Genomic DNA, 22,591 nt, shown 5'->3' with positions numbered 1-22,591 from the left:
TTGATTTTTGTATATGGTGTAAGGGTGTGTTCTAGCTTCACTGATTTACATGCTGCTGTCCAGTTTTCCCAACACCATTTGCTGAAAAGACTGTCTTTATTCCATTGTATATTCTTGCCTCCTTTGTCAAGTATTAGTTGACAAAAAGTTTGTGGGTTCATTTCTGGGCTTTCTATTCTGTTCCATTGGTCCATATGTCAGTTTTTGTACCAATACCAGCTCTTTTGATTACTGTAGCTTTGTAGTATTGTCTGAAGTCTGGGAGAGTTATTCCTCCAGCCTCTTTCTTTCTCTTCAGCAATTCTAGGTCTTTGGTGGTTCCATATAAATTTTACTATGATTTGTTCGAGTTCTGTGAGATATGTCCTGGGTAATTTGATAGGGATTGCATTAAATCTATAGATTGCCTTGGGCAGTATGACCATTTTAACAATATTGATTCTTCCAATCCAGGAGCACGGGATATCTTTCCATTTTTTTAAGTCTTCATTCATTTCCTTACTCAGTGTTTTATAGTTTTCCATGTATAAGTCTTTCACCTCCTTGGTTAGATTAATTCCTAGGCATTCTATTACTTTGGGTGCTATTTTTAAGGGAATTGTTTCTTTACTTTCTTTTTCTGTTGATTCATCATTAGTGTAGAGAAATGCAATTGATTTTTGAACGTTAATCTTGTAACTTGCTAACTTGCTGAATTCTTCGGTTATTTCTAGTAGTTTTCGTGTGGAACTTTTAGAGTTTTCTATATATAGTATCATGTCATCTGCATATAGTGACACTTTTACCTCTTCTTTTCCAATTTGGATCCCTTTTATTTCTCTCTCTTGCCTGATTGCTGTGGCTAGGTCTTCCAAGACTATGTTGAATAGGAGTGGTGATAGTGGGCAGCCTTGTCTTGTCCCAGATTTTAGTGGGAAGCTTTTGGGTTTCTCACTGTTGATACTATGCTGGCTGTAGGTTTGTCATATATGGCTTTAATTATGTTGAGCTATGTTCCTTCCCTCTATTTCCACTTTGGTGAGAGTTTTTATCATAAATGGGTGTTGAATTCTATCAAATGCTTTTTTTACATCAATTGAGATGATCATGTGGTTTTGTCCTTCTTCTTGTTGATGTGTTGTATTGCATTGATTGATTTGTGTATGTTGAATCACCCTTGTGTCCCTGGGATGAATCCCACTTGATCATGATGTATGATCTTTCTTATGTGCTGTTGGATTCTGTTTGCTAATATTGTGGTTAGGATTTTTGCATCTATGTTCATCAGTGATATTGGTCTGTAATTCTCTTTTTTGGTGGTGTCTTTGACAGGGTTTGGTATCAGGGTGATGGTGGCTTCATAGAATGAGTTTGGGAGTATTCCCTCCTTTTCAGTCTTCTGGAAGAGTTTGAGAAGGACTGGTATGAGTTCTTTGTATGTTTGGTAGAATTCCCCTGTGAAGCCGTCTGGTCCTGGACTTTTATTTGTAGGGAAGTTTTTTTTATTGCTAATTTGATTTCATTTCTAGTGATTGGTTTGTTCATGCGGTCAGTTTCTTCTTGATTCAGTCTTGGTGGACTGTATGTTTCCAGAAACTTGTCCATCTCCTCTAGGTTATCCATTTTGGTTCCATATATTTTTTCATAATATTCTCATATGATATTCTGTATTTCTATGTTATTTGTTGTTCTTTCTCCATTTTCCTTTCTTATTTTGCTTATCTGTGCTCTCTCCTTTTTCTTCTTTGTGAGTTTGGCCATAGTTTTGTTGATTTTATTTATTCTTTCAAAAAAAGAGCTTTTGGTTTGATTGACTTTTTTCTAATTTTTTAAAATCTCTATTTTATTTATTTCCTCCCTCGTCTTTATTATTTCCTTCCTTCTGCTGACTTCGGGATTTTTTGCTCTTCTTTTTCTAATTCTTTTAGTTGGTGGGTTAGATTGTTTATTTGAGATAGGTTTTTTTTTCTTTTTTCTTTTTTTGAGGAGGGTCTGTATTGCTATAAACTTCCCTCTTGGCACTGCCTTTGCTGTGTCCCATAAATTTTGTGTGGTTGTGTTTTCATTTTCATTTCTCTCAAGGTACTTTTAAAATTTCAACTTTGATTTCTTCATTGAACCATTGTTTTTTAGTAGCATGTTGTTTAATCTCCATGCTTTCCTTTTTTTTCTCCTTTGTTTCTCTATTGTTGATTTCTAGTTTCATGGCATTGTGGTCAGTAAAGATGCTTGAGATAATTTCTATCTTCTTAAAATTGTTGAGGCTTCTTTTGTGCCCAAGTACATGATCAATCCAAGAAAATGCTCCATGTGTACTTGAAAAGAATGTATATCCTATTTTGGGGAGTGTAATGCTCTGAAAATAGCCAAATCTAATTTTTCTATTGTATCATTTAATTTCTCTGTTGCTTTATTTATTTTCTGTCCAGGAGATCTGTCTAGTGATGTTAATGTGGTATTAAAATTTCCAATAATGATTGTATTCCCATCGATTTCCCCCTTTATCTCTGTTAGTAATTTTTTATGTACTTAGGTGCTACTATATTGGGTGCATATATATTAATGTGTAATATCCTCATCTTGTATTACTACTTTAATCATGATAAAATGTCCTTCTTTATCTTTATGGCCTTTGTATTAAAGTCTATTTTGTTTGAAGTCCGTACTGCTACACCTGCTTTCTTGGCTTTTCCATTTGCATGGAATATCCTTTTCCATCCTTTCACTCTCAATCTATATGTATCCTTCTCCCTACAGAGGGTCTCTTGTATACAGCATATTGACGATTCTTCTTTTATTATCCAGTTTGCCACTCTACATCTTTCAACTGGAGCATTTAGTCCATTAACATTTACAGTAATTAATGATGTGTGTTTATTGCCATTTTGTATTTATTTTTGCAGTTGATTTGGTATTTCCTCTTTGTTCCTTTCTTCTTCCTTTTGTGGTTTGATAATTTTCCTTTGTATTATCTTGGATTTTATTTAGTTTTTGTGACTCACTTGTAAGTTTTTGGCTTGCGGTTACCCTTTTTTTGTAAGTCTATTAACCCATTACAATAATTGTTTGTATTAAACAGATAGTACTATAAGCTCAAACCCATCCTACCAAGAACACAAAATTTTGAAAAGAAAAAAAATATATATTTCCTTGCTTTCCTTTCCCACTCTTTATGATTTAGATGTCTTCTTTTACAACTTTGTGTTTATTCTATTTGTAATTCATGGTAGTTATCACCTTTCCAGTCATGATTTTCTCATTTCTGTAGCATTCTGCTTCTTTTCTATTTAGAGTAGACCTGTCAGTATTTCTTTTAGCATAGGCTTAATGATGCTAAAACTCTTCTAGTTTTCTCTTGTCCATGAAGTTCTTCATCTCTCCTGTTCTAAAGTATAACCTTGCTGGATAGAGTGTCCTAGGCTGCATCTTTTTTTTCATTCAAGACTTTGAATGTATCTTAACCACTCCCTTCTGGCCTGTAGTGTTTGTGTAGAGAAATCAGCTGAGAGCCTTATGGGAGTTCCCTTGTAACTCACTCTGTTTTTCTCTTGCTGCCTTTAGGATCATTTCTTTATCCTTTTAACCCTGGCCATCTTGATTATAATATGTCTTGGTGTGGGTCTACTTGGGTTCTTCTGTTTGAGACTCTCTGAACTTCCTGTACTTGGATATTATGATTCCTTCTTTAGGTTTGGGAAGTTTTCAGTCATGATTTCTTCAAATACCTTTTCAATGCCCTTTGTTCTTTCTTCCCCTTTTGGAAGCCCTATTATGTGTAGATTGGCAAGCTTTATATTATCCCATAGGTCCCTTATATTGTTTTCATTGGTTTTTGTTTCTCTCTAAGCTGTTCTGATTGGGTGCTTTCTATTGTCCTGTCTTCTAGGTCACTTATTTGTTCCTCTGCATTATCTATCCTGCTTTGTACAACCTTTAGATCAGCTCTTATCTTAGCAAGTGGGTTTTCCAATGTTACCTGGCTCTTCTTTATAGCTTCAATTTCATTTTTGACATATTTTATATCTCTACACACTCTTAGTTCCTTCAGTACTCAGATCACTTTTTTGAAATCTTTATCTAGTAGGCCATCAGTGTTTATTTCACTGATCATCAGGGAATTTCTCGTGTAATTGGGAGTGGTCCCTCTGCTTCATCTTGCTTATCTCTCTCTGGCATTGTTTCTTACGGAGTATCAGTTATCTATTGTGGTCATCAAGGAGTTTATTAATCTATCTAAGCCTATGCAGGAATAAAATTTAAAAAGAATTTTTAAAGAAGGAAGATAAAAAGCTTGAAAAAAGTGTATAATCAACAACAGAAGAACAAGTTGAAGCAATGTAACAATTTGAGTTGAGACGTCTTTTAAAAACCTCAAAAAAAGGAGAAAAGACCCCCCAAAATTTTGAAACTTGAGTATAATCAATAACAGATCAAAACCAAGATAAATAAAACTGAAATTGCAGTGGATTTTGAAAACTAGTAATAATAAAAATAAAAAATATTTTAAAGGGATTAAAATGGGAAACTATATATACAGTTGTTTAAAAATTTAAAAATTCAAAAGGTAATAGAAAATAGAACAGATGAAAAAGAGAAAAAGAAATAAAGTGGTCGTGTTCTCGTGGAGACCGTGTGCTCTTAATGGTTTTATCGAGAGGTCTTTCTGTCCTCTCCCTGCTGCATGAACTGAGCTCGCTGCATTCAGAACCCCTCCGTTGGCCGCCTGGTCTGTGCTGCTCCCAGTGCAGGTCGGCAAGCAGATCACATCCCCTCCCAAAACTGCAGTCAGGTGCTGCGCTCTTACACAGTGGGCAGGTGGGTTACACCCTTCCTTATGCCACGGTCACGTACTGCACTCCTGCCAAGAAGGCAGGTAGCCACCTGCCCTCTCCCAGTGCAGATCACTCCCCTGCTCTGTGCAGCTGCCCGCTCCACCTCGGGTCTGCACTCCAGGAGACAGCAGAACAGCGCCACCCATGATTTGTGCCCAAACTCAGCTCCTTGTTTGTCTTGGAGGCTTAAGTTCTCAAGAGTTCCCAGGACAGAACTATCCTATCTGCCTTGCGCTATGAACAAGTCTCAGCCTGCCCTTTGAGGCTGCTAAGCCCTTAGGTATGGATTCAGGTTTCAACCACGCCACACCTGGGTGCTAAGCACTGGAGGATATGGAAGCTGTGTCTGAGCACCACCTCTTGACTCGACAGATTTTCAGAGGTAGGAGATATTGTACCCTTCCCCTCAGGGCACATCAGCCATGTTGCTTTTTTTTTTTCTTTAGTATTTTTTGGAGGGCCCAGGTTTTTCTGCCCTGTGTACCCACTAATCCACAGTGTGAAATACCCTATAGTTCCCTGGGATTGCCTCTGTGCAGCCTGCCTGCCCTCCGCCTGGCTCAGGCAGCTTGTCCTGTCCTCCACCTGCCACTTTCCCTCTAGGGCTAGGGGTTGCAGAGAACCTCTGTGCCCATTTAACTTAGTTCTGTTTGTCAAGAGCTATTTCATATAGATCTGGGCCTTGGAGGATCCCCCTCAGTCCCAATGACCTCTCCCTTGGAGAGGGGTAGACCCAGCAAGTGAACGCTATTTCTCCTTTGCAGCTTCCTCCCTGCAGGACTAGTCCCAAGTTATTTTACTTCTACTTTTTTCCTACCATATTTGTGGTGTCTCCGTCTTTTGAAGAAGGCAATGTTCTGTCAGAGTTCAGCAGGTGCTCTGCTTGGCTGGGTGGGTCCATGGATGTGAGTTTTGGTGTATTTGTGGGAGACGGTGAGCTACGAGGATTCTTCTACTCCACCATCTTGGCTGATCCCCCACCCCCCTTTTTTTTTAAAGCTGTACACTTTATCGAACTGGTCTCAAGTCAGTGTACAGGTAAACCCTGGCTGCCTCCATGCCTCAGCCTACTCTCAAGGGGACCAAAAGCCTTCATACATCTCAAGTTTGGGGACAAAAAAGGGGGGCTGATCATTCAAAGTAAAACAAAAGCAAGATTTAAGGTAATTTTTTTTTTTTTTTTTGGAGACCATCACTTACACAAAAGCAATGCCATCACCCTCCCCTGTGTGGATTTAGGCAAGGACTGGCCCTTCTCCTTAGAGAAGTGGGGCAGCTTTCAGGAAGGCAAGGGACTTCCTATAACAATGCATCTTACATTCGAAATGACTATTTTAAAAAATGTACGAAGTCCTCAGCCACAAGGTAGAACTTTGGGGATGCTTGATCCAACTGCCTGCTGTCACCTTCACTGTTCCAGTTTTTAAGTCCTGAGTCAGTACCAAAAAAAAAAATTCAAAACAAAAAAAATAAAACTATGCCAATCTCGTCACCTTTTCTGTGCAAGTTAGGTTTTCTCATGAAAAGGGTGGAAGGTAACTCAGTCCACCTAGAAGCACTTGTGGTGGACGATGGAGGGACCAAACTCATCATACTCTTGGTTGCTGATCCACATCTGCTGGAAGGTGGGCAGCGAGGCCAGGATGGAGCCGCCCATCCACACGGAGTACTTGCGCTCAGAGGGCACAATGATCTTGACCTTTACCGTGCTGGGGGCCAGGGCAGTGAGCTCCTTTTGCATCCTGCCGGTGATGCCGGGGTACATGGTGGTCCCGCCAGACAGCACCGTGTTGGCATAGAGGTTCTTGCGGATGTCCATGTCACACTTCATGATGGAGTTGAAGGTAGTCTCGTGGATGCCACAGGCTTCCAGGCCCAGGAAAGCGGGCTGGAAGAGAGCCTCAGGGCAGCGGAAGCGCTCGCTGCCAATGGTGATGACCTGACCATCGGGCAGCTCATAGCTCTTCTCCAGGGAGGAGCTGGAGGCAGCAGTGGCCATCTCCTGCTCCAAGTCCAGGGCAACGTAGCAGAGCTTCTCTTTGATGTCACGCACGATTTCCCGCTCGGCCGTGGTGGTGAACCTGTAGCCACGTTCCATGAGGATCTTCATAAGGTAGTCCGTCAGGTCCCGGCCAGCCAGGTCCAGATGCAGGGTGGCGTGGGGGAGGGCATGCCCCTCGTAGGTGGGCACAGTGTGAGTGACCCCATCACCAGAGTCCATCACAATGCCAGTGGTGCGGCCAGAGGTGTACAAGGACAGCACAGCCTGGATGGCCATGTACATGGCTGGGGTGTTGAAGGTCTCGAACATGATCTGAACCATCTTCTCACGGTTGGCCTTGGGGTTCAGTGCGGCCTCAGTCAGCAGCAAGGGGTGCTCCTCTGGGGCCACGCGCAGCTCATTATAGAAGGTGTGGTGCCAGATCTTCTCCATGTCATCCCAGTTGGTGACAATGCCGTGTTCAATGGGGTACTTGAGGGTCAGGATGCCTCTCTTGCTTTGGGCCTCATTACCTACATAGGAGTCCTTCTGGTCCATGCCTACCATGACGCCCTGGTACCGGGGGCGTCCCACGACGGAGGGGAAGACGGCCTGGGGGGCATCGTTGCCCGCGAAGCCAGCCTTGCACATGCCGGAGCCGCTGTCAACCACGATTGCAGCAGTATCGTTATCCATGGCAAACTGGTGGTGGAGTAGACCAGTGGCAAAGGTGGAGTGGTGAGAGGCCTGTGCTGTTGGAGTGGACGTGGTCTCAGCTGTCATCTTGAAGTTTCTTGACCCACTCGTGCAAGAAGGTATGTAAGACACACCTAAGAAATAATGTATATTAGGTTTTCAATATTGACATAAGGTTATTGAAAAGGTAAAAAATTAATTTAATTGCCACAGAATTATTAGATATTAAGTCTTTTATATTTCAAGATCACTGTAGTATTCACTGAAAACATTTTTAGCATTTAGGGAATGAATGCTATTAATTTCTTCTGTTTCCAAAATTAGTTTGGTTTGGTACCTCATGTTAATGTTTAAAAGCCTTTCTATGACAGAATCATCAAAAAATTAGCTATCCTAAAAAAAAAAAAAAAAAAAAAAAAAAGCTAGTGCTTCCATACAGAAATTAATCTCATTTGAGTAACAAATGCCAATTCAACATATAGTTTTGATGTCTGACAGTTGTGAGGAGTGACTGTGGTTTACCCCAGTTCTAGCCCCTTCCTGCTTCCGGAATTCTCTGCAGTGGCAATGATCTAATCTTGCTTCAGTGCAAACATATGACGCCATCTGAAAGAAGTTCTCTCAAGTTTCCTCATCAGTTCCCAGATCACCTATCACCTTTTTTTTCTCTTTCCTTTCACTGTATCCTTCCCTTTTCAAAGGTAGCTCTAGATCTGTGGTCTTAATTCTTCCCCCCTTTTATATTCTTTTGATGGATTATCCCCACCACTTCTTTTTTCTCTCTGCTTAATGGCAGGAACTTACATCGGTAATTTCTGCTTCAACTCTTTGCCTCCCTCTGGCTATAAACGTGCTCAGAAAGAAAAACAAAATTACGCTTTTCCTTGATGCTTTATGTCTTGAATTCTCTAGTGGCTCTTCTCCCAGATTTCTCTAAACACAAATCTACCCTCTTGCTATTCTGAGCGTGGTCTCAAGACAAGCAACAAGAGTGTCAGCTTAGAACTCATTAGAAATGCAGAATCTCAGGCCTACTGTTCAGAATGCACACTTTTCAATGGGTCCCCAGGTGACTAGTTAAAATTTGAGACAGTCTCGTCTATACCGAGTCTACTCGACTTAACTGATCCTTCTGAAAAATCTAGCTTCAAGTGCCCACTATAACACTTCTCCAAATTGAAACTGCATTAGAAGTTGCAAACTTTCTAATGGACTATTTATCAGGAAACAGCTTCCCTGCCCCCCTCACCCCCCATAACACACCCTGCTCTCTTCCTCTTCCTTATTCTCTTTTGGCCTAGGTGACACCATCCTGTAAGGCAGCAACACACTACATGACATGAAGGTCCAGACATTTACAGCTGCCCACATCTGCTTGTGTTCACCCACGGCAGGTAAAACCCAGCTCTGCGTGATCAGGCACCTCAGTCCTCACTGCCTGCCTAACAATGAGGAATATGGGGACAGTGGGAACATTCATGCTTCTCGGACAAGCTACGGTGCTGGAAGCTCTCTTCAGGTCCATCTCACATTTCAGACACTTTCTTTTTCCAAAGAACTGATCTACCTTCCCACCCTCTCCCACAGGCCCCTACCTCCTTTCCCTTCATTTACTGCCTGTCCCCTCTGCCGCTCTCATTCTTCATCCCCTCTTTCCTGCCTCATTTTCTGACTGTCCTTAGGTCACAGAGCATTCTGAAATGAAACAATTAAGCTCCTTAAATGGCACTCTCAATTTAATCTGTCGTTGACACCTAAGTTATAAAATTTACCTCCTTTTCTCATTTTTCCCTCACTATACCTTCACCAGGTGATTTTTCTTTGGGTTTTAGAATATATCAGAATTCATGTTGGAAATCAACATTCTGTCAGATGGCTTTTTAATAAAATACAGGTCTTACCTTCTACCTGTCCACTTAATATATTTTTTCCTGTTTGACCTGCAGCTCCAGATGAAATATCCACATACATTTGTGGTAGACTCTCAGAGATACTCTGTTAAAATCAATATTAATAATGAGTCGCATAAAGAATTCCTAATCCCTAAGAAAATCCCTGCATTTCAAAACTTAAAAAAAAAAGCCTTCCTATTTTAAAAGCAATTAAGACTTAAAAACAAGAGAAGAGTATCTTGGGAAACCAAACATATAAATAGAAAACTTCATATACATTCTCTAGAACAAGCCTATCTTTTATTTTCATTTGGCTTTTGATTCAGTAAGCTGAACATGGAAAGCCAGAGCAAGTATTTTCACAGGCAAAATATTGACTTATATTCACATTTCAACAAAGAATTAACTTCAAAACACCTAACTTCATTCTACATTCCCCCACAAAAATGAAGATATATTTAAAAATACGTATTTTTGTAGGTAAAATTGAATTGCTTTGTAGTACATGTGAAACTAACATGGTAAACTGACCACACTTCAATAAAAAAGCAAAACTTAAAATGCACTTATTTTAAAACAAGTACTTTCATAAATATACTTGCTATAAATTTAAAATATTTCTAACGACAGATACGGATTTAGTATTAAATTGAGATCCTTGACATGAAAACAAACCTTGGAGTCTGTCACATTGAGTACTGACAGAACACTGTAGAAGCTGCTTCATTTCAGTAAACAATGGCTTAGCACAATCTTATTATTTGATAAAACTTTTATAGTTAGGAAAACTAGTTGAATAAAGTAGCAAAGTAATAAGAAAAACATTGATGTCTTAATAACAGCGGAATCTTTAAGTACAGTTACGCAATTCTTCAAAAAACTACAAGGATTTCTCTCTGTCCAGAGTGTTCCTTCCCTGGGCCTTCAAGTCACTGGCTCCTTCCCGTCCTTCCCTTGGCAGCTTTGGTCACATTCTGATCTGTGCCAACTAAGTGAATTCCACTCTTACTCCACACCCATCATAACTACAGACACGCCCCTTCTGTCAAAAACTAAAGTTCTCCATTTCCTTTACCTGAAGGACTTACTGTGACTGACAGAAGATTCCTGTTTACTTGTCCTTCTGTTCCTACCACTACAGCCTAACCCCTCAACCCTTCGGTTAGTTCAGTGTCTTAACTGCCTGGCACGCAGTTGGTGTTCAGAAGCAGGAATTTCTTTAAGGTCAAAACATCGAAAATCTCAAGATGCCGACAAGCACCAAATCACTCTATACCTATCAGAGATCTTCACTAATAGTCTACTAAAACACGACATACCCCCATTTAAATGAGAAATCCACATGCCCACTCTAACTTTCCCATTCTTAACTATCCACTGCCATTTTCTTGTCCTTCAGGTGTCAAAAAGTGTCCTCAACACTTAGTAAGTCATTCATTGTCACTGTGATCATCCTGTCTTACACTTTATAGCACCATTTACAGATGACATCTTTTCACATTTGTTACATTTGTTCACTGCACACACCTCAGAGTTAAGTGCCAGTGCCCTTTTACCAACAAGGTCACTGACATTCAAACAGCTCCAACAAGTTTTTCCGAGACCCCACAGCTTATGCATGACAGAACAAAGATGCCAACATATCTGCTGACTTGAAATACAGTGCTGTGCCACTAGGCAGCATCTGTCTAGATCCAAGAGTTCAGGGTCAATTTACCTCTCTTCACAGCTGTCAGCTTAGAACACTCCACCATTGTTACTTACAATACTTCAACTACGGTCACGATCAAAGTACAACATGCAGGCCACACTAACTATCCAATATGGGCTGTCCTCATTACAATGTCACTCACCCAAACTGTTGGTATACTAACCCCACATATTTACTAATCTTCACCATGCTTTTGATTTACATGAAACTATCCCTGCAGATCTACTTGACAAGAAAACTGTAATATTTCCAACTCACAGGCATTTGCTTTTGAAGGTCAAATTGGTAAAAACATAAAACAAAACATAACAATATGAAAACAGTCTTCTTTTTGACCCAAAACATTTTTCTCTGAATATGCCTTGAGAGTTGGACAAATCCATTTATAAGAAACACACACAATTGGTCACAGGCTGAAAAAGAATAACTCTCTACTTTTTAGAGAAAACAACTCAAGAAGTCAAATCGATTCCATAGGACAAATACGCATTGCTTTCTGGGCTATAAACACTGGTTTCATTAGGTAAGACTGGAAAATTAACAAGAGGATACTAGGTACTAGTAAGACCTTTAGCACTCAAAGAATTTCTTAATGGAAGATTCAAAAACATAAGAAAAATATGGATGGGAAAATGCAAAAAGAGAAACTAACCTCAAAGCATCCCTTCACTTATGTATTAACAAAACTAGTTAATATTTAAGGGCGATACTAATAATAATAAAAATAGAATACTACCTCTAAATGAGAAGATGATTCTGTATCTTCCTGGATACCTAAATGAAAAGAGGAAATGTTACATATAAAACTAAGGCACACACACATAAATGAGAATACTTACAAACTAAATTTTGAACACACATATACATCAACTGCCACTCATGCATATTACTATATAATAAGCAGAAAAGCCACTTTCAAAAGTTGTACCATTTTCTGGACGAAAAACATCATCAAACATGGGACAGCTATAAAGATAGATGTTAAATGGAAACCACTAACAACAAATGGTCATAACATATATATTTACAAAGAGCAGAATTTCATAATATTTTTTTGAGAACTGAAAACTGAACCGAATATTACTACCTGTAATGCATACATTCTATCTCTTACTGAGCTAAAAAATCTACCCTGGCACACTAGGTATTACGATAGAGAAAAAAACTATCATGCATATTCATCAACTTACTTAATGCACAGCTTTTTTCTGCTGCAATAACAGACGTCAAAGAGCCATGATCGGCTAGTTCCTCTGGAGCAATGTGAACCGACTCAGAAACATGAACTGATCTGTCAATTTCAGGCCCAGTCAAGACTTCCTATGAACACACACACACACCCAAAAACAAGAACCAAAAGTTACAAAACATTAAAATAATACACATGGTCTTTCAGTAAAATAGTCACCAGGACAACAAGGACGCACGCCACCTCTCAGATCATAAGCCCTCTCCCCTGGGAGGAGCTGCCGATACACATGAAAGGGGGGCCCTTCTCTCGACTCTGCCACCGGGAGGGAGCCAGGAAGACGACCCGGCACGCAGAAGTCTGACCGCTCTCCAACCCAGGGCGGAGGCACAGGGCGAGCGGCACAAGGGACAGGAGAGCCCGTGGCAGGCCGCTAGGTCACGGGGCGCTGGGAAGCCCGCACTGGGTCTTCAGAGACACAACCCAGTGCACACAGGGGGAAGCGAGGGCGCTTCCGGGGAAGGGCAGCCTGGGCCAAAGGCTGAGGGGTCAAGCATCAGAGGAAGTCGCGAGGGAAACTACAGCACTGTTACTGGCGATGGGCTGGAAAGGGGCAAAAGCCCCTACATTCAAGGCCAGACGTCCCCTGGTAACTTTCAGGTCAGGGTGGCCACAGGAAAAAAAGCCAAGATCAAACGACGACAGCAAAGCACCTGACTGCCACAGGGCGCGGTCCGCCTCCAGCGTCCCCTCACAAACGCTAACGGAAAAGAACTGGGCCACACCACGTAGATACAGACACCCGTTTCACGAGGTGAGCCTCCAAAATTGCTGCAGGTGCGTCGTGCAGTCACACGACGTGAAGCACCCGGTAACTGTAGTAGGTGTGCACTGGGATGGACCACATTGTAAGCCCGCAGACCTTCCCGGGCAAATGCAAACTTGGGGACGCAGGCTCAAAGCACCCAGGCGTCCCCGCTGCAGCGTGCCCCGACGCTTACCTACCGAACGAAGGAGAAGAACAGTGACAAAGGGAGACGGTACCTCTTTATCGGAAAAGACATCGGCCTCGTCCGGTTCTCCGCTCTGGGGCACTGTCACGGGGCCTGTAAGAAGGAGTCACACGTACATTAATGGGGACACGAACCTCTGGGAACTGCAAACCCCCCTCCTCTCCTCACCTATCCCCAACTCATGCGTGTTTCAGGGCAACCAAGGGGCACAGAAGGAGGTCAGGGGGCCAAAGCACCTCCTGGAAGGAGAAGCGCCGTCGTGGCTGGGATCTCTGTGAGGACAGGTGGCAAAGGCCAACCGCCCAAAAGGGGACGGATGCTGTGCCAGGACCTACACCTTTCAGGTGTTTCACAGTAGGCGTTCTGTTTAAGGGAGGCAGTGGGCATCGAATCCAGGAAGCCCTGCCTGCTAAGCATGCGTTCACTCTACCGCAGAGCTGCACTGCTCCCTCCGAAAACTGAGTTTCCGGACAGACGCCTGATCAAGACAAGAGAGGGACAGAAAACCCCCAGACGTGTACACTAACTTACCGAACGTGTCAGTTGGGCCAGCTCCATCAACACAGCTCAAGGTGTCATGCGCTGTTACTGGCCCTGGAGCAAGTCCAAACGTCTGGCTATCGGCTGCTGGCCTGCCGGCCTCTGGCTCGGTCGCCAACCCCTAGGAACACAAGAGGGCAATTAATTAAACAAGAACCGAACGCCAGAAACCATCACACTCACGCACGGGGTCTTTCCCCCAGTCAGTCATGGGGACAACAAGGACGCACGCCACCTCTCAGATCATAAGCCCTCTCCCCTGGGAGGAGCTGCCGAAACTCATGAAAGGGGGTGGGGGCCCTTCTCTCGACTCTGCCACCGGGAGGGAGCCAGGAAGACGACCCGGCACGCAGAAGTCTGACCGCTCTCCAACCCAGGGCGGAGGCACAGGGCGAGCGGCACAAGGGACAGGAGAGCCCGTGGCAGGCCGCTAGGTCACGGGGCGCTGGGAAGCCCGCACTGGGTCTTCAGAGACACAACCCAGTGCACACAGGGGGAAGCGAGGGCGCTTCCGGGGAAGGGCAGCCTGGGCCAAAGGCTGAGGGGTCAAGCATCAGAGGAAGTCGCGAGGGAAACTACAGCACTGTTACTGGCGATGGGCTGGAAAGGGGCAAAAGCCCCTACATTCAAGGCCAGACGTCCCCTGGTAACTTTCAGGTCAGGGTGGCCACAGGAAAAAAAGCCAAGATCAAACGACGACAGCAAAGCACCTGACTGCCACAGGGCGCGGTCCGCCTCCAGCGTCCCCTCACAAACGCTAACGGAAAAGAACTGGGCCACACCACGTAGATACAGACACCCGTTTCACGAGGTGAGCCTCCAAAATTGCTGCAGGTGCGTCGTGCAGTCACACGACGTGAAGCACCCGGTAACTGTAGTAGGTGTGCACTGGGATGGACCACATTGTAAGCCCGCAGACCTTCCCGGGCAAATGCAAACTTGGGGACGCAGGCTCAAAGCACCCAGGCGTCCCCGCTGCAGCGTGCCCCGACGCTTACCTACCGAACGAAGGAGAAGAACAGTGACAAAGGGAGACGGTACCTCTTTATCGGAAAAGACATCGGCCTCGTCCGGTTCTCCGCTCTGGGGCACTGTCACGGGGCCTGTAAGAAGGAGTCACACGTACATTAATGGGGACACGAACCTCTGGGAACTTCAAACCCCCCTCCTCTCCTCACCTATCCCCAACTCATGCGTGTTTCAGGGCAACCAAGGGGCACAGAAGGAGGTCAGGGGGCCAAAGCACCTCCTGGAAGGAGAAGCGCCGTCGTGGCTGGGATCTCTGTGAGGACAGGTGGCAAAGGCCAACCGCCCAAAAGGGGACGGATGCTGTGCCAGGACCTACACCTTTCAGGTGTTTCACAGTAGGCGTTCTGTTTAAGGGAGGCAGTGGGCATCGAATCCAGGAAGCCCTGCCTGCTAAGCATGCGTTCACTCTACCGCAGAGCTGCACTGCTCCCTCCGAAAACTGAGTTTCCGGACAGACGCCTGATCAAGACAAGAGAGGGACAGAAAACCCCCAGACGTGTACACTAACTTACCGAACGTGTCAGTTGGGCCAGCTCCATCAACACAGCTCAAGGTGTCATGCGCTGTTACTGGCCCTGGAGCAAGTCCAAACGTCTGGCTATCGGCTGCTGGCCTGCCGGCCTCTGGCTCGGTCGCCAACCCCTAGGAACACAAGAGGGCAATTAATTAAACAAGAACCGAACGCCAGAAACCATCACACTCACGCACGGGGTCTTTCCCCCAGTCAGTCATGGGGACAACAAGGACGCACGCCACCTCTCAGATCATAAGCCCTCTCCCCTGGGAGGAGCTGCCGAAACTCATGAAAGGGGGTGGGGGCCCTTCTCTCGACTCTGCCACCGGGAGGGAGCCAGGAAGACGACCCGGCACGCAGAAGTCTGACCGCTCTCCAACCCAGGGCGGAGGCACAGGGCGAGCGGCACAAGGGACAGGAGAGCCCGTGGCAGGCCGCTAGGTCACGGGGCGCTGGGAAGCCCGCACTGGGTCTTCAGAGACACAACCCAGTGCACACAGGGGGAAGCGAGGGCGCTTCCGGGGAAGGGCAGCCTGGGCCAAAGGCTGAGGGGTCAAGCATCAGAGGAAGTCGCGAGGGAAACTACAGCACTGTTACTGGCGATGGGCTGGAAAGGGGCAAAAGCCCCTACATTCAAGGCCAGACGTCCCCTGGTAACTTTCAGGTCAGGGTGGCCACAGGAAAAAAAGCCAAGATCAAACGACGACAGCAAAGCACCTGACTGCCACAGGGCGCGGTCCGCCTCCAGCGTCCCCTCACAAACGCTAACGGAAAAGAACTGGGCCACACCACGTAGATACAGACACCCGTTTCACGAGGTGAGCCTCCAAAATTGCTGCAGGTGCGTCGTGCAGTCACACGACGTGAAGCACCCGGTAACTGTAGTAGGTGTGCACTGGGATGGACCACATTGTAAGCCCGCAGACCTTCCCGGGCAAATGCAAACTTGGGGACGCAGGCTCAAAGCACCCAGGCGTCCCCGCTGCAGCGTGCCCCGACGCTTACCTACCGAACGAAGGAGAAGAACAGTGACAAAGGGAGACGGTACCTCTTTATCGGAAAAGACATCGGCCTCGTCCGGTTCTCCGCTCTGGGGCACTGTCACGGGGCCTGTAAGAAGGAGTCACACGTACATTAATGGGGACACGAACCTCTGGGAACTTCAAACCCCCCTCCTCTCCTCACCTATCCCCAACTCATGCGTGTTTCAGGGCAACCAAGGGGCACAGAAGGAGGTCAGGGGGCCAAAGCACCTCCTGGAAGGAGAAGCGCCGTCGTGGCTGGGATCTCTGTGAGGACAGGTGGCAAAGGCCAACCGCCCAAAAGGGGACGGATGCTGTGCCAGGACCTACACCTTTCAGGTGTTTCACAGTAGGCGTTCTGTTTAAGGGAGGCAGTGGGCATCGAATCCAGGAAGCCCTGCCTGCTAAGCATGCGTTCACTCTACCGCAGAGCTGCACTGCTCCCTCCGAAAACTGAGTTTCCGGACAGACGCCTGATCAAGACAAGAGAGGGACAGAAAACCCCCAGACGTGTACACTAACTTACCGAACGTGTCAGTTGGGCCAGCTCCATCAACACAGCTCAAGGTGTCATGCGCTGTTACTGGCCCTGGAGCAAGTCCAAACGTCTGGCTATCGGCTGCTGGCCTGCCGGCCTCTGGCTCGGTCGCCAACCCCTAGGAACACAAGAGGGCAATTAATTAAACAAGAACCGAACGCCAGAAACCATCACACTCACGCACGGGGTCTTTCCCCCAGTCAGTCATGGGGACAACAAGGACGCACGCCACCTCTCAGATCATAAGCCCTCTCCCCTGGGAGGAGCTGCCGAAACTCATGAAAGGGGGTGGGGGCCCTTCTCTCGACTCTGCCACCGGGAGGGAGCCAGGAAGACGACCCGGCACGCAGAAGTCTGACCGCTCTCCAACCCAGGGCGGAGGCACAGGGCGAGCGGCACAAGGGACAGGAGAGCCCGTGGCAGGCCGCTAGGTCACGGGGCGCTGGGAAGCCCGCACTGGGTCTTCAGAGACACAACCCAGTGCACACAGGGGGAAGCGAGGGCGCTTCCGGGGAAGGGCAGCCTGGGCCAAAGGCTGAGGGGTCAAGCATCAGAGGAAGTCGCGAGGGAAACTACAGCACTGTTACTGGCGATGGGCTGGAAAGGGGCAAAAGCCCCTACATTCAAGGCCAGACGTCCCCTGGTAACTTTCAGGTCAGGGTGGCCACAGGAAAAAAAGCCAAGATCAAACGACGACAGCAAAGCACCTGACTGCCACAGGGCGCGGTCCGCCTCCAGCGTCCCCTCACAAACGCTAACGGAAAAGAACTGGGCCACACCACGTAGATACAGACACCCGTTTCACGAGGTGAGCCTCCAAAATTGCTGCAGGTGCGTCGTGCAGTCACACGACGTGAAGCACCCGGTAACTGTAGTAGGTGTGCACTGGGATGGACCACATTGTAAGCCCGCAGACCTTCCCGGGCAAATGCAAACTTGGGGACGCAGGCTCAAAGCACCCAGGCGTCCCCGCTGCAGCGTGCCCCGACGCTTACCTACCGAACGAAGGAGAAGAACAGTGACAAAGGGAGACGGTACCTCTTTATCGGAAAAGACATCGGCCTCGTCCGGTTCTCCGCTCTGGGGCACTGTCACGGGGCCTGTAAGAAGGAGTCACACGTACATTAATGGGGACACGAACCTCTGGGAACTGCAAACCCCCCTCCTCTCCTCACCTATCCCCAACTCATGCGTGTTTCAGGGCAACCAAGGGGCACAGAAGGAGGTCAGGGGGCCAAAGCACCTCCTGGAAGGAGAAGCGCCGTCGTGGCTGGGATCTCTGTGAGGACAGGTGGCAAAGGCCAACCGCCCAAAAGGGGACGGATGCTGTGCCAGGACCTACACCTTTCAGGTGTTTCACAGTAGGCGTTCTGTTTAAGGGAGGCAGTGGGCATCGAATCCAGGAAGCCCTGCCTGCTAAGCATGCGTTCACTCTACCGCAGAGCTGCACTGCTCCCTCCGAAAACTGAGTTTCCGGACAGACGCCTGATCAAGACAAGAGAGGGACAGAAAACCCCCAGACGTGTACACTAACTTACCGAACGTGTCAGTTGGGCCAGCTCCATCAACACAGCTCAAGGTGTCATGCGCTGTTACTGGCCCTGGAGCAAGTCCAAACGTCTGGCTATCGGCTGCTGGCCTGCCGGCCTCTGGCTCGGTCGCCAACCCCTAGGAACACAAGAGGGCAATTAATTAAACAAGAACCGAACGCCAGAAACCATCACACTCACGCACGGGGTCTTTCCCCCAGTCAGTCATGGGGACAACAAGGACGCACGCCACCTCTCAGATCATAAGCCCTCTCCCCTGGGAGGAGCTGCCGAAACTCATGAAAGGGGGTGGGGGCCCTTCTCTCGACTCTGCCACCGGGAGGGAGCCAGGAAGACGACCCGGCACGCAGAAGTCTGACCGCTCTCCAACCCAGGGCGGAGGCACAGGGCGAGCGGCACAAGGGACAGGAGAGCCCGTGGCAGGCCGCTAGGTCACGGGGCGCTGGGAAGCCCGCACTGGGTCTTCAGAGACACAACCCAGTGCACACAGGGGGAAGCGAGGGCGCTTCCGGGGAAGGGCAGCCTGGGCCAAAGGCTGAGGGGTCAAGCATCAGAGGAAGTCGCGAGGGAAACTACAGCACTGTTACTGGCGATGGGCTGGAAAGGGGCAAAAGCCCCTACATTCAAGGCCAGACGTCCCCTGGTAACTTTCAGGTCAGGGTGGCCACAGGAAAAAAAGCCAAGATCAAACGACGACAGCAAAGCACCTGACTGCCACAGGGCGCGGTCCGCCTCCAGCGTCCCCTCACAAACGCTAACGGAAAAGAACTGGGCCACACCACGTAGATACAGACACCCGTTTCACGAGGTGAGCCTCCAAAATTGCTGCAGGTGCGTCGTGCAGTCACACGACGTGAAGCACCCGGTAACTGTAGTAGGTGTGCACTGGGATGGACCACATTGTAAGCCCGCAGACCTTCCCGGGCAAATGCAAACTTGGGGACGCAGGCTCAAAGCACCCAGGCGTCCCCGCTGCAGCGTGCCCCGACGCTTACCTACCGAACGAAGGAGAAGAACAGTGACAAAGGGAGACGGTACCTCTTTATCGGAAAAGACATCGGCCTCGTCCGGTTCTCCGCTCTGGGGCACTGTCACGGGGCCTGTAAGAAGGAGTCACACGTACATTAATGGGGACACGAACCTCTGGGAACTTCAAACCCCCCTCCTCTCCTCACCTATCCCCAACTCATGCGTGTTTCAGGGCAACCAAGGGGCACAGAAGGAGGTCAGGGGGCCAAAGCACCTCCTGGAAGGAGAAGCGCCGTCGTGGCTGGGATCTCTGTGAGGACAGGTGGCAAAGGCCAACCGCCCAAAAGGGGACGGATGCTGTGCCAGGACCTACACCTTTCAGGTGTTTCACAGTAGGCGTTCTGTTTAAGGGAGGCAGTGGGCATCGAATCCAGGAAGCCCTGCCTGCTAAGCATGCGTTCACTCTACCGCAGAGCTGCACTGCTCCCTCCGAAAACTGAGTTTCCGGACAGACGCCTGATCAAGACAAGAGAGGGACAGAAAACCCCCAGACGTGTACACTAACTTACCGAACGTGTCAGTTGGGCCAGCTCCATCAACACAGCTCAAGGTGTCATGCGCTGTTACTGGCCCTGGAGCAAGTCCAAACGTCTGGCTATCGGCTGCTGGCCTGCCGGCCTCTGGCTCGGTCGCCAACCCCTAGGAACACAAGAGGGCAATTAATTAAACAAGAACCGAACGCCAGAAACCATCACACTCACGCACGGGGTCTTTCCCCCAGTCAGTCATGGGGACAACAAGGACGCACGCCACCTCTCAGATCATAAGCCCTCTCCCCTGGGAGGAGCTGCCGAAACTCATGAAAGGGGGTGGGGGCCCTTCTCTCGACTCTGCCACCGGGAGGGAGCCAGGAAGACGACCCGGCACGCAGAAGTCTGACCGCTCTCCAACCCAGGGCGGAGGCACAGGGCGAGCGGCACAAGGGACAGGAGAGCCCGTGGCAGGCCGCTAGGTCACGGGGCGCTGGGAAGCCCGCACTGGGTCTTCAGAGACACAACCCAGTGCACACAGGGGGAAGCGAGGGCGCTTCCGGGGAAGGGCAGCCTGGGCCAAAGGCTGAGGGGTCAAGCATCAGAGGAAGTCGCGAGGGAAACTACAGCACTGTTACTGGCGATGGGCTGGAAAGGGGCAAAAGCCCCTACATTCAAGGCCAGACGTCCCCTGGTAACTTTCAGGTCAGGGTGGCCACAGGAAAAAAAGCCAAGATCAAACGACGACAGCAAAGCACCTGACTGCCACAGGGCGCGGTCCGCCTCCAGCGTCCCCTCACAAACGCTAACGGAAAAGAACTGGGCCACACCACGTAGATACAGACACCCGTTTCACGAGGTGAGCCTCCAAAATTGCTGCAGGTGCGTCGTGCAGTCACACGACGTGAAGCACCCGGTAACTGTAGTAGGTGTGCACTGGGATGGACCACATTGTAAGCCCGCAGACCTTCCCGGGCAAATGCAAACTTGGGGACGCAGGCTCAAAGCACCCAGGCGTCCCCGCTGCAGCGTGCCCCGACGCTTACCTACCGAACGAAGGAGAAGAACAGTGACAAAGGGAGACGGTACCTCTTTATCGGAAAAGACATCGGCCTCGTCCGGTTCTCCGCTCTGGGGCACTGTCACGGGGCCTGTAAGAAGGAGTCACACGTACATTAATGGGGACACGAACCTCTGGGAACTTCAAACCCCCCTCCTCTCCTCACCTATCCCCAACTCATGCGTGTTTCAGGGCAACCAAGGGGCACAGAAGGAGGTCAGGGGGCCAAAGCACCTCCTGGAAGGAGAAGCGCCGTCGTGGCTGGGATCTCTGTGAGGACAGGTGGCAAAGGCCAACCGCCCAAAAGGGGACGGATGCTGTGCCAGGACCTACACCTTTCAGGTGTTTCACAGTAGGCGTTCTGTTTAAGGGAGGCAGTGGGCATCGAATCCAGGAAGCCCTGCCTGCTAAGCATGCGTTCACTCTACCGCAGAGCTGCACTGCTCCCTCCGAAAACTGAGTTTCCGGACAGACGCCTGATCAAGACAAGAGAGGGACAGAAAACCCCCAGACGTGTACACTAACTTACCGAACGTGTCAGTTGGGCCAGCTCCATCAACACAGCTCAAGGTGTCATGCGCTGTTACTGGCCCTGGAGCAAGTCCAAACGTCTGGCTATCGGCTGCTGGCCTGCCGGCCTCTGGCTCGGTCGCCAACCCCTAGGAACACAAGAGGGCAATTAATTAAACAAGAACCGAACGCCAGAAACCATCACACTCACGCACGGGGTCTTTCCCCCAGTCAGTCATGGGGACAACAAGGACGCACGCCACCTCTCAGATCATAAGCCCTCTCCCCTGGGAGGAGCTGCCGAAACTCATGAAAGGGGGTGGGGGCCCTTCTCTCGACTCTGCCACCGGGAGGGAGCCAGGAAGACGACCCGGCACGCAGAAGTCTGACCGCTCTCCAACCCAGGGCGGAGGCACAGGGCGAGCGGCACAAGGGACAGGAGAGCCCGTGGCAGGCCGCTAGGTCACGGGGCGCTGGGAAGCCCGCACTGGGTCTTCAGAGACACAACCCAGTGCACACAGGGGGAAGCGAGGGCGCTTCCGGGGAAGGGCAGCCTGGGCCAAAGGCTGAGGGGTCAAGCATCAGAGGAAGTCGCGAGGGAAACTACAGCACTGTTACTGGCGATGGGCTGGAAAGGGGCAAAAGCCCCTACATTCAAGGCCAGACGTCCCCTGGTAACTTTCAGGTCAGGGTGGCCACAGGAAAAAAAGCCAAGATCAAACGACGACAGCAAAGCACCTGACTGCCACAGGGCGCGGTCCGCCTCCAGCGTCCCCTCACAAACGCTAACGGAAAAGAACTGGGCCACACCACGTAGATACAGACACCCGTTTCACGAGGTGAGCCTCCAAAATTGCTGCAGGTGCGTCGTGCAGTCACACGACGTGAAGCACCCGGTAACTGTAGTAGGTGTGCACTGGGATGGACCACATTGTAAGCCCGCAGACCTTCCCGGGCAAATGCAAACTTGGGGACGCAGGCTCAAAGCACCCAGGCGTCCCCGCTGCAGCGTGCCCCGACGCTTACCTACCGAACG

General features: G+C 48.5%; 1 protein-coding gene across 1 annotated transcript in view; it reads right to left on the bottom strand.

The window, feature by feature from the left end:
* Positions 1-6,181: 6,181 nt before the first annotated feature.
* The window catches only part of LOC140685710 (uncharacterized), a 75,082-nt gene continuing 58,672 nt past the window's right edge, over positions 6,182-22,591 (bottom strand). The window contains exons 72-87 of the mRNA XM_072937792.1: positions 21,575-21,704; positions 21,075-21,136; positions 20,025-20,154; positions 19,525-19,586; positions 18,475-18,604; positions 17,975-18,036; positions 16,925-17,054; positions 16,425-16,486; positions 15,375-15,504; positions 14,875-14,936; positions 13,825-13,954; positions 13,325-13,386; positions 12,282-12,411; positions 11,828-11,865; positions 9,390-9,483; positions 6,182-7,622 (exon numbers count right to left, since the gene is read on the bottom strand). Of these exons, the coding sequence (XP_072793893.1) occupies positions 6,361-7,622; positions 9,390-9,483; positions 11,828-11,865; positions 12,282-12,411; positions 13,325-13,386; positions 13,825-13,954; positions 14,875-14,936; positions 15,375-15,504; positions 16,425-16,486; positions 16,925-17,054; positions 17,975-18,036; positions 18,475-18,604; positions 19,525-19,586; positions 20,025-20,154; positions 21,075-21,136; positions 21,575-21,704 (2,676 nt within the window). The 3' untranslated portion in view covers positions 6,182-6,360. The remainder of the gene's footprint in view (positions 7,623-9,389; positions 9,484-11,827; positions 11,866-12,281; positions 12,412-13,324; positions 13,387-13,824; positions 13,955-14,874; positions 14,937-15,374; positions 15,505-16,424; positions 16,487-16,924; positions 17,055-17,974; positions 18,037-18,474; positions 18,605-19,524; positions 19,587-20,024; positions 20,155-21,074; positions 21,137-21,574; positions 21,705-22,591) is intronic.

This window comes from Vicugna pacos, chromosome 15 (assembly GCF_048564905.1).
Source record: "Vicugna pacos chromosome 15, VicPac4, whole genome shotgun sequence".
In the NCBI taxonomy this organism is placed as follows: domain Eukaryota; kingdom Metazoa; phylum Chordata; class Mammalia; order Artiodactyla; family Camelidae; genus Vicugna; species Vicugna pacos.
Note: the sequence above shows the minus strand (reverse complement) of the source record. Positions and strands in the feature narration are given on the sequence as shown.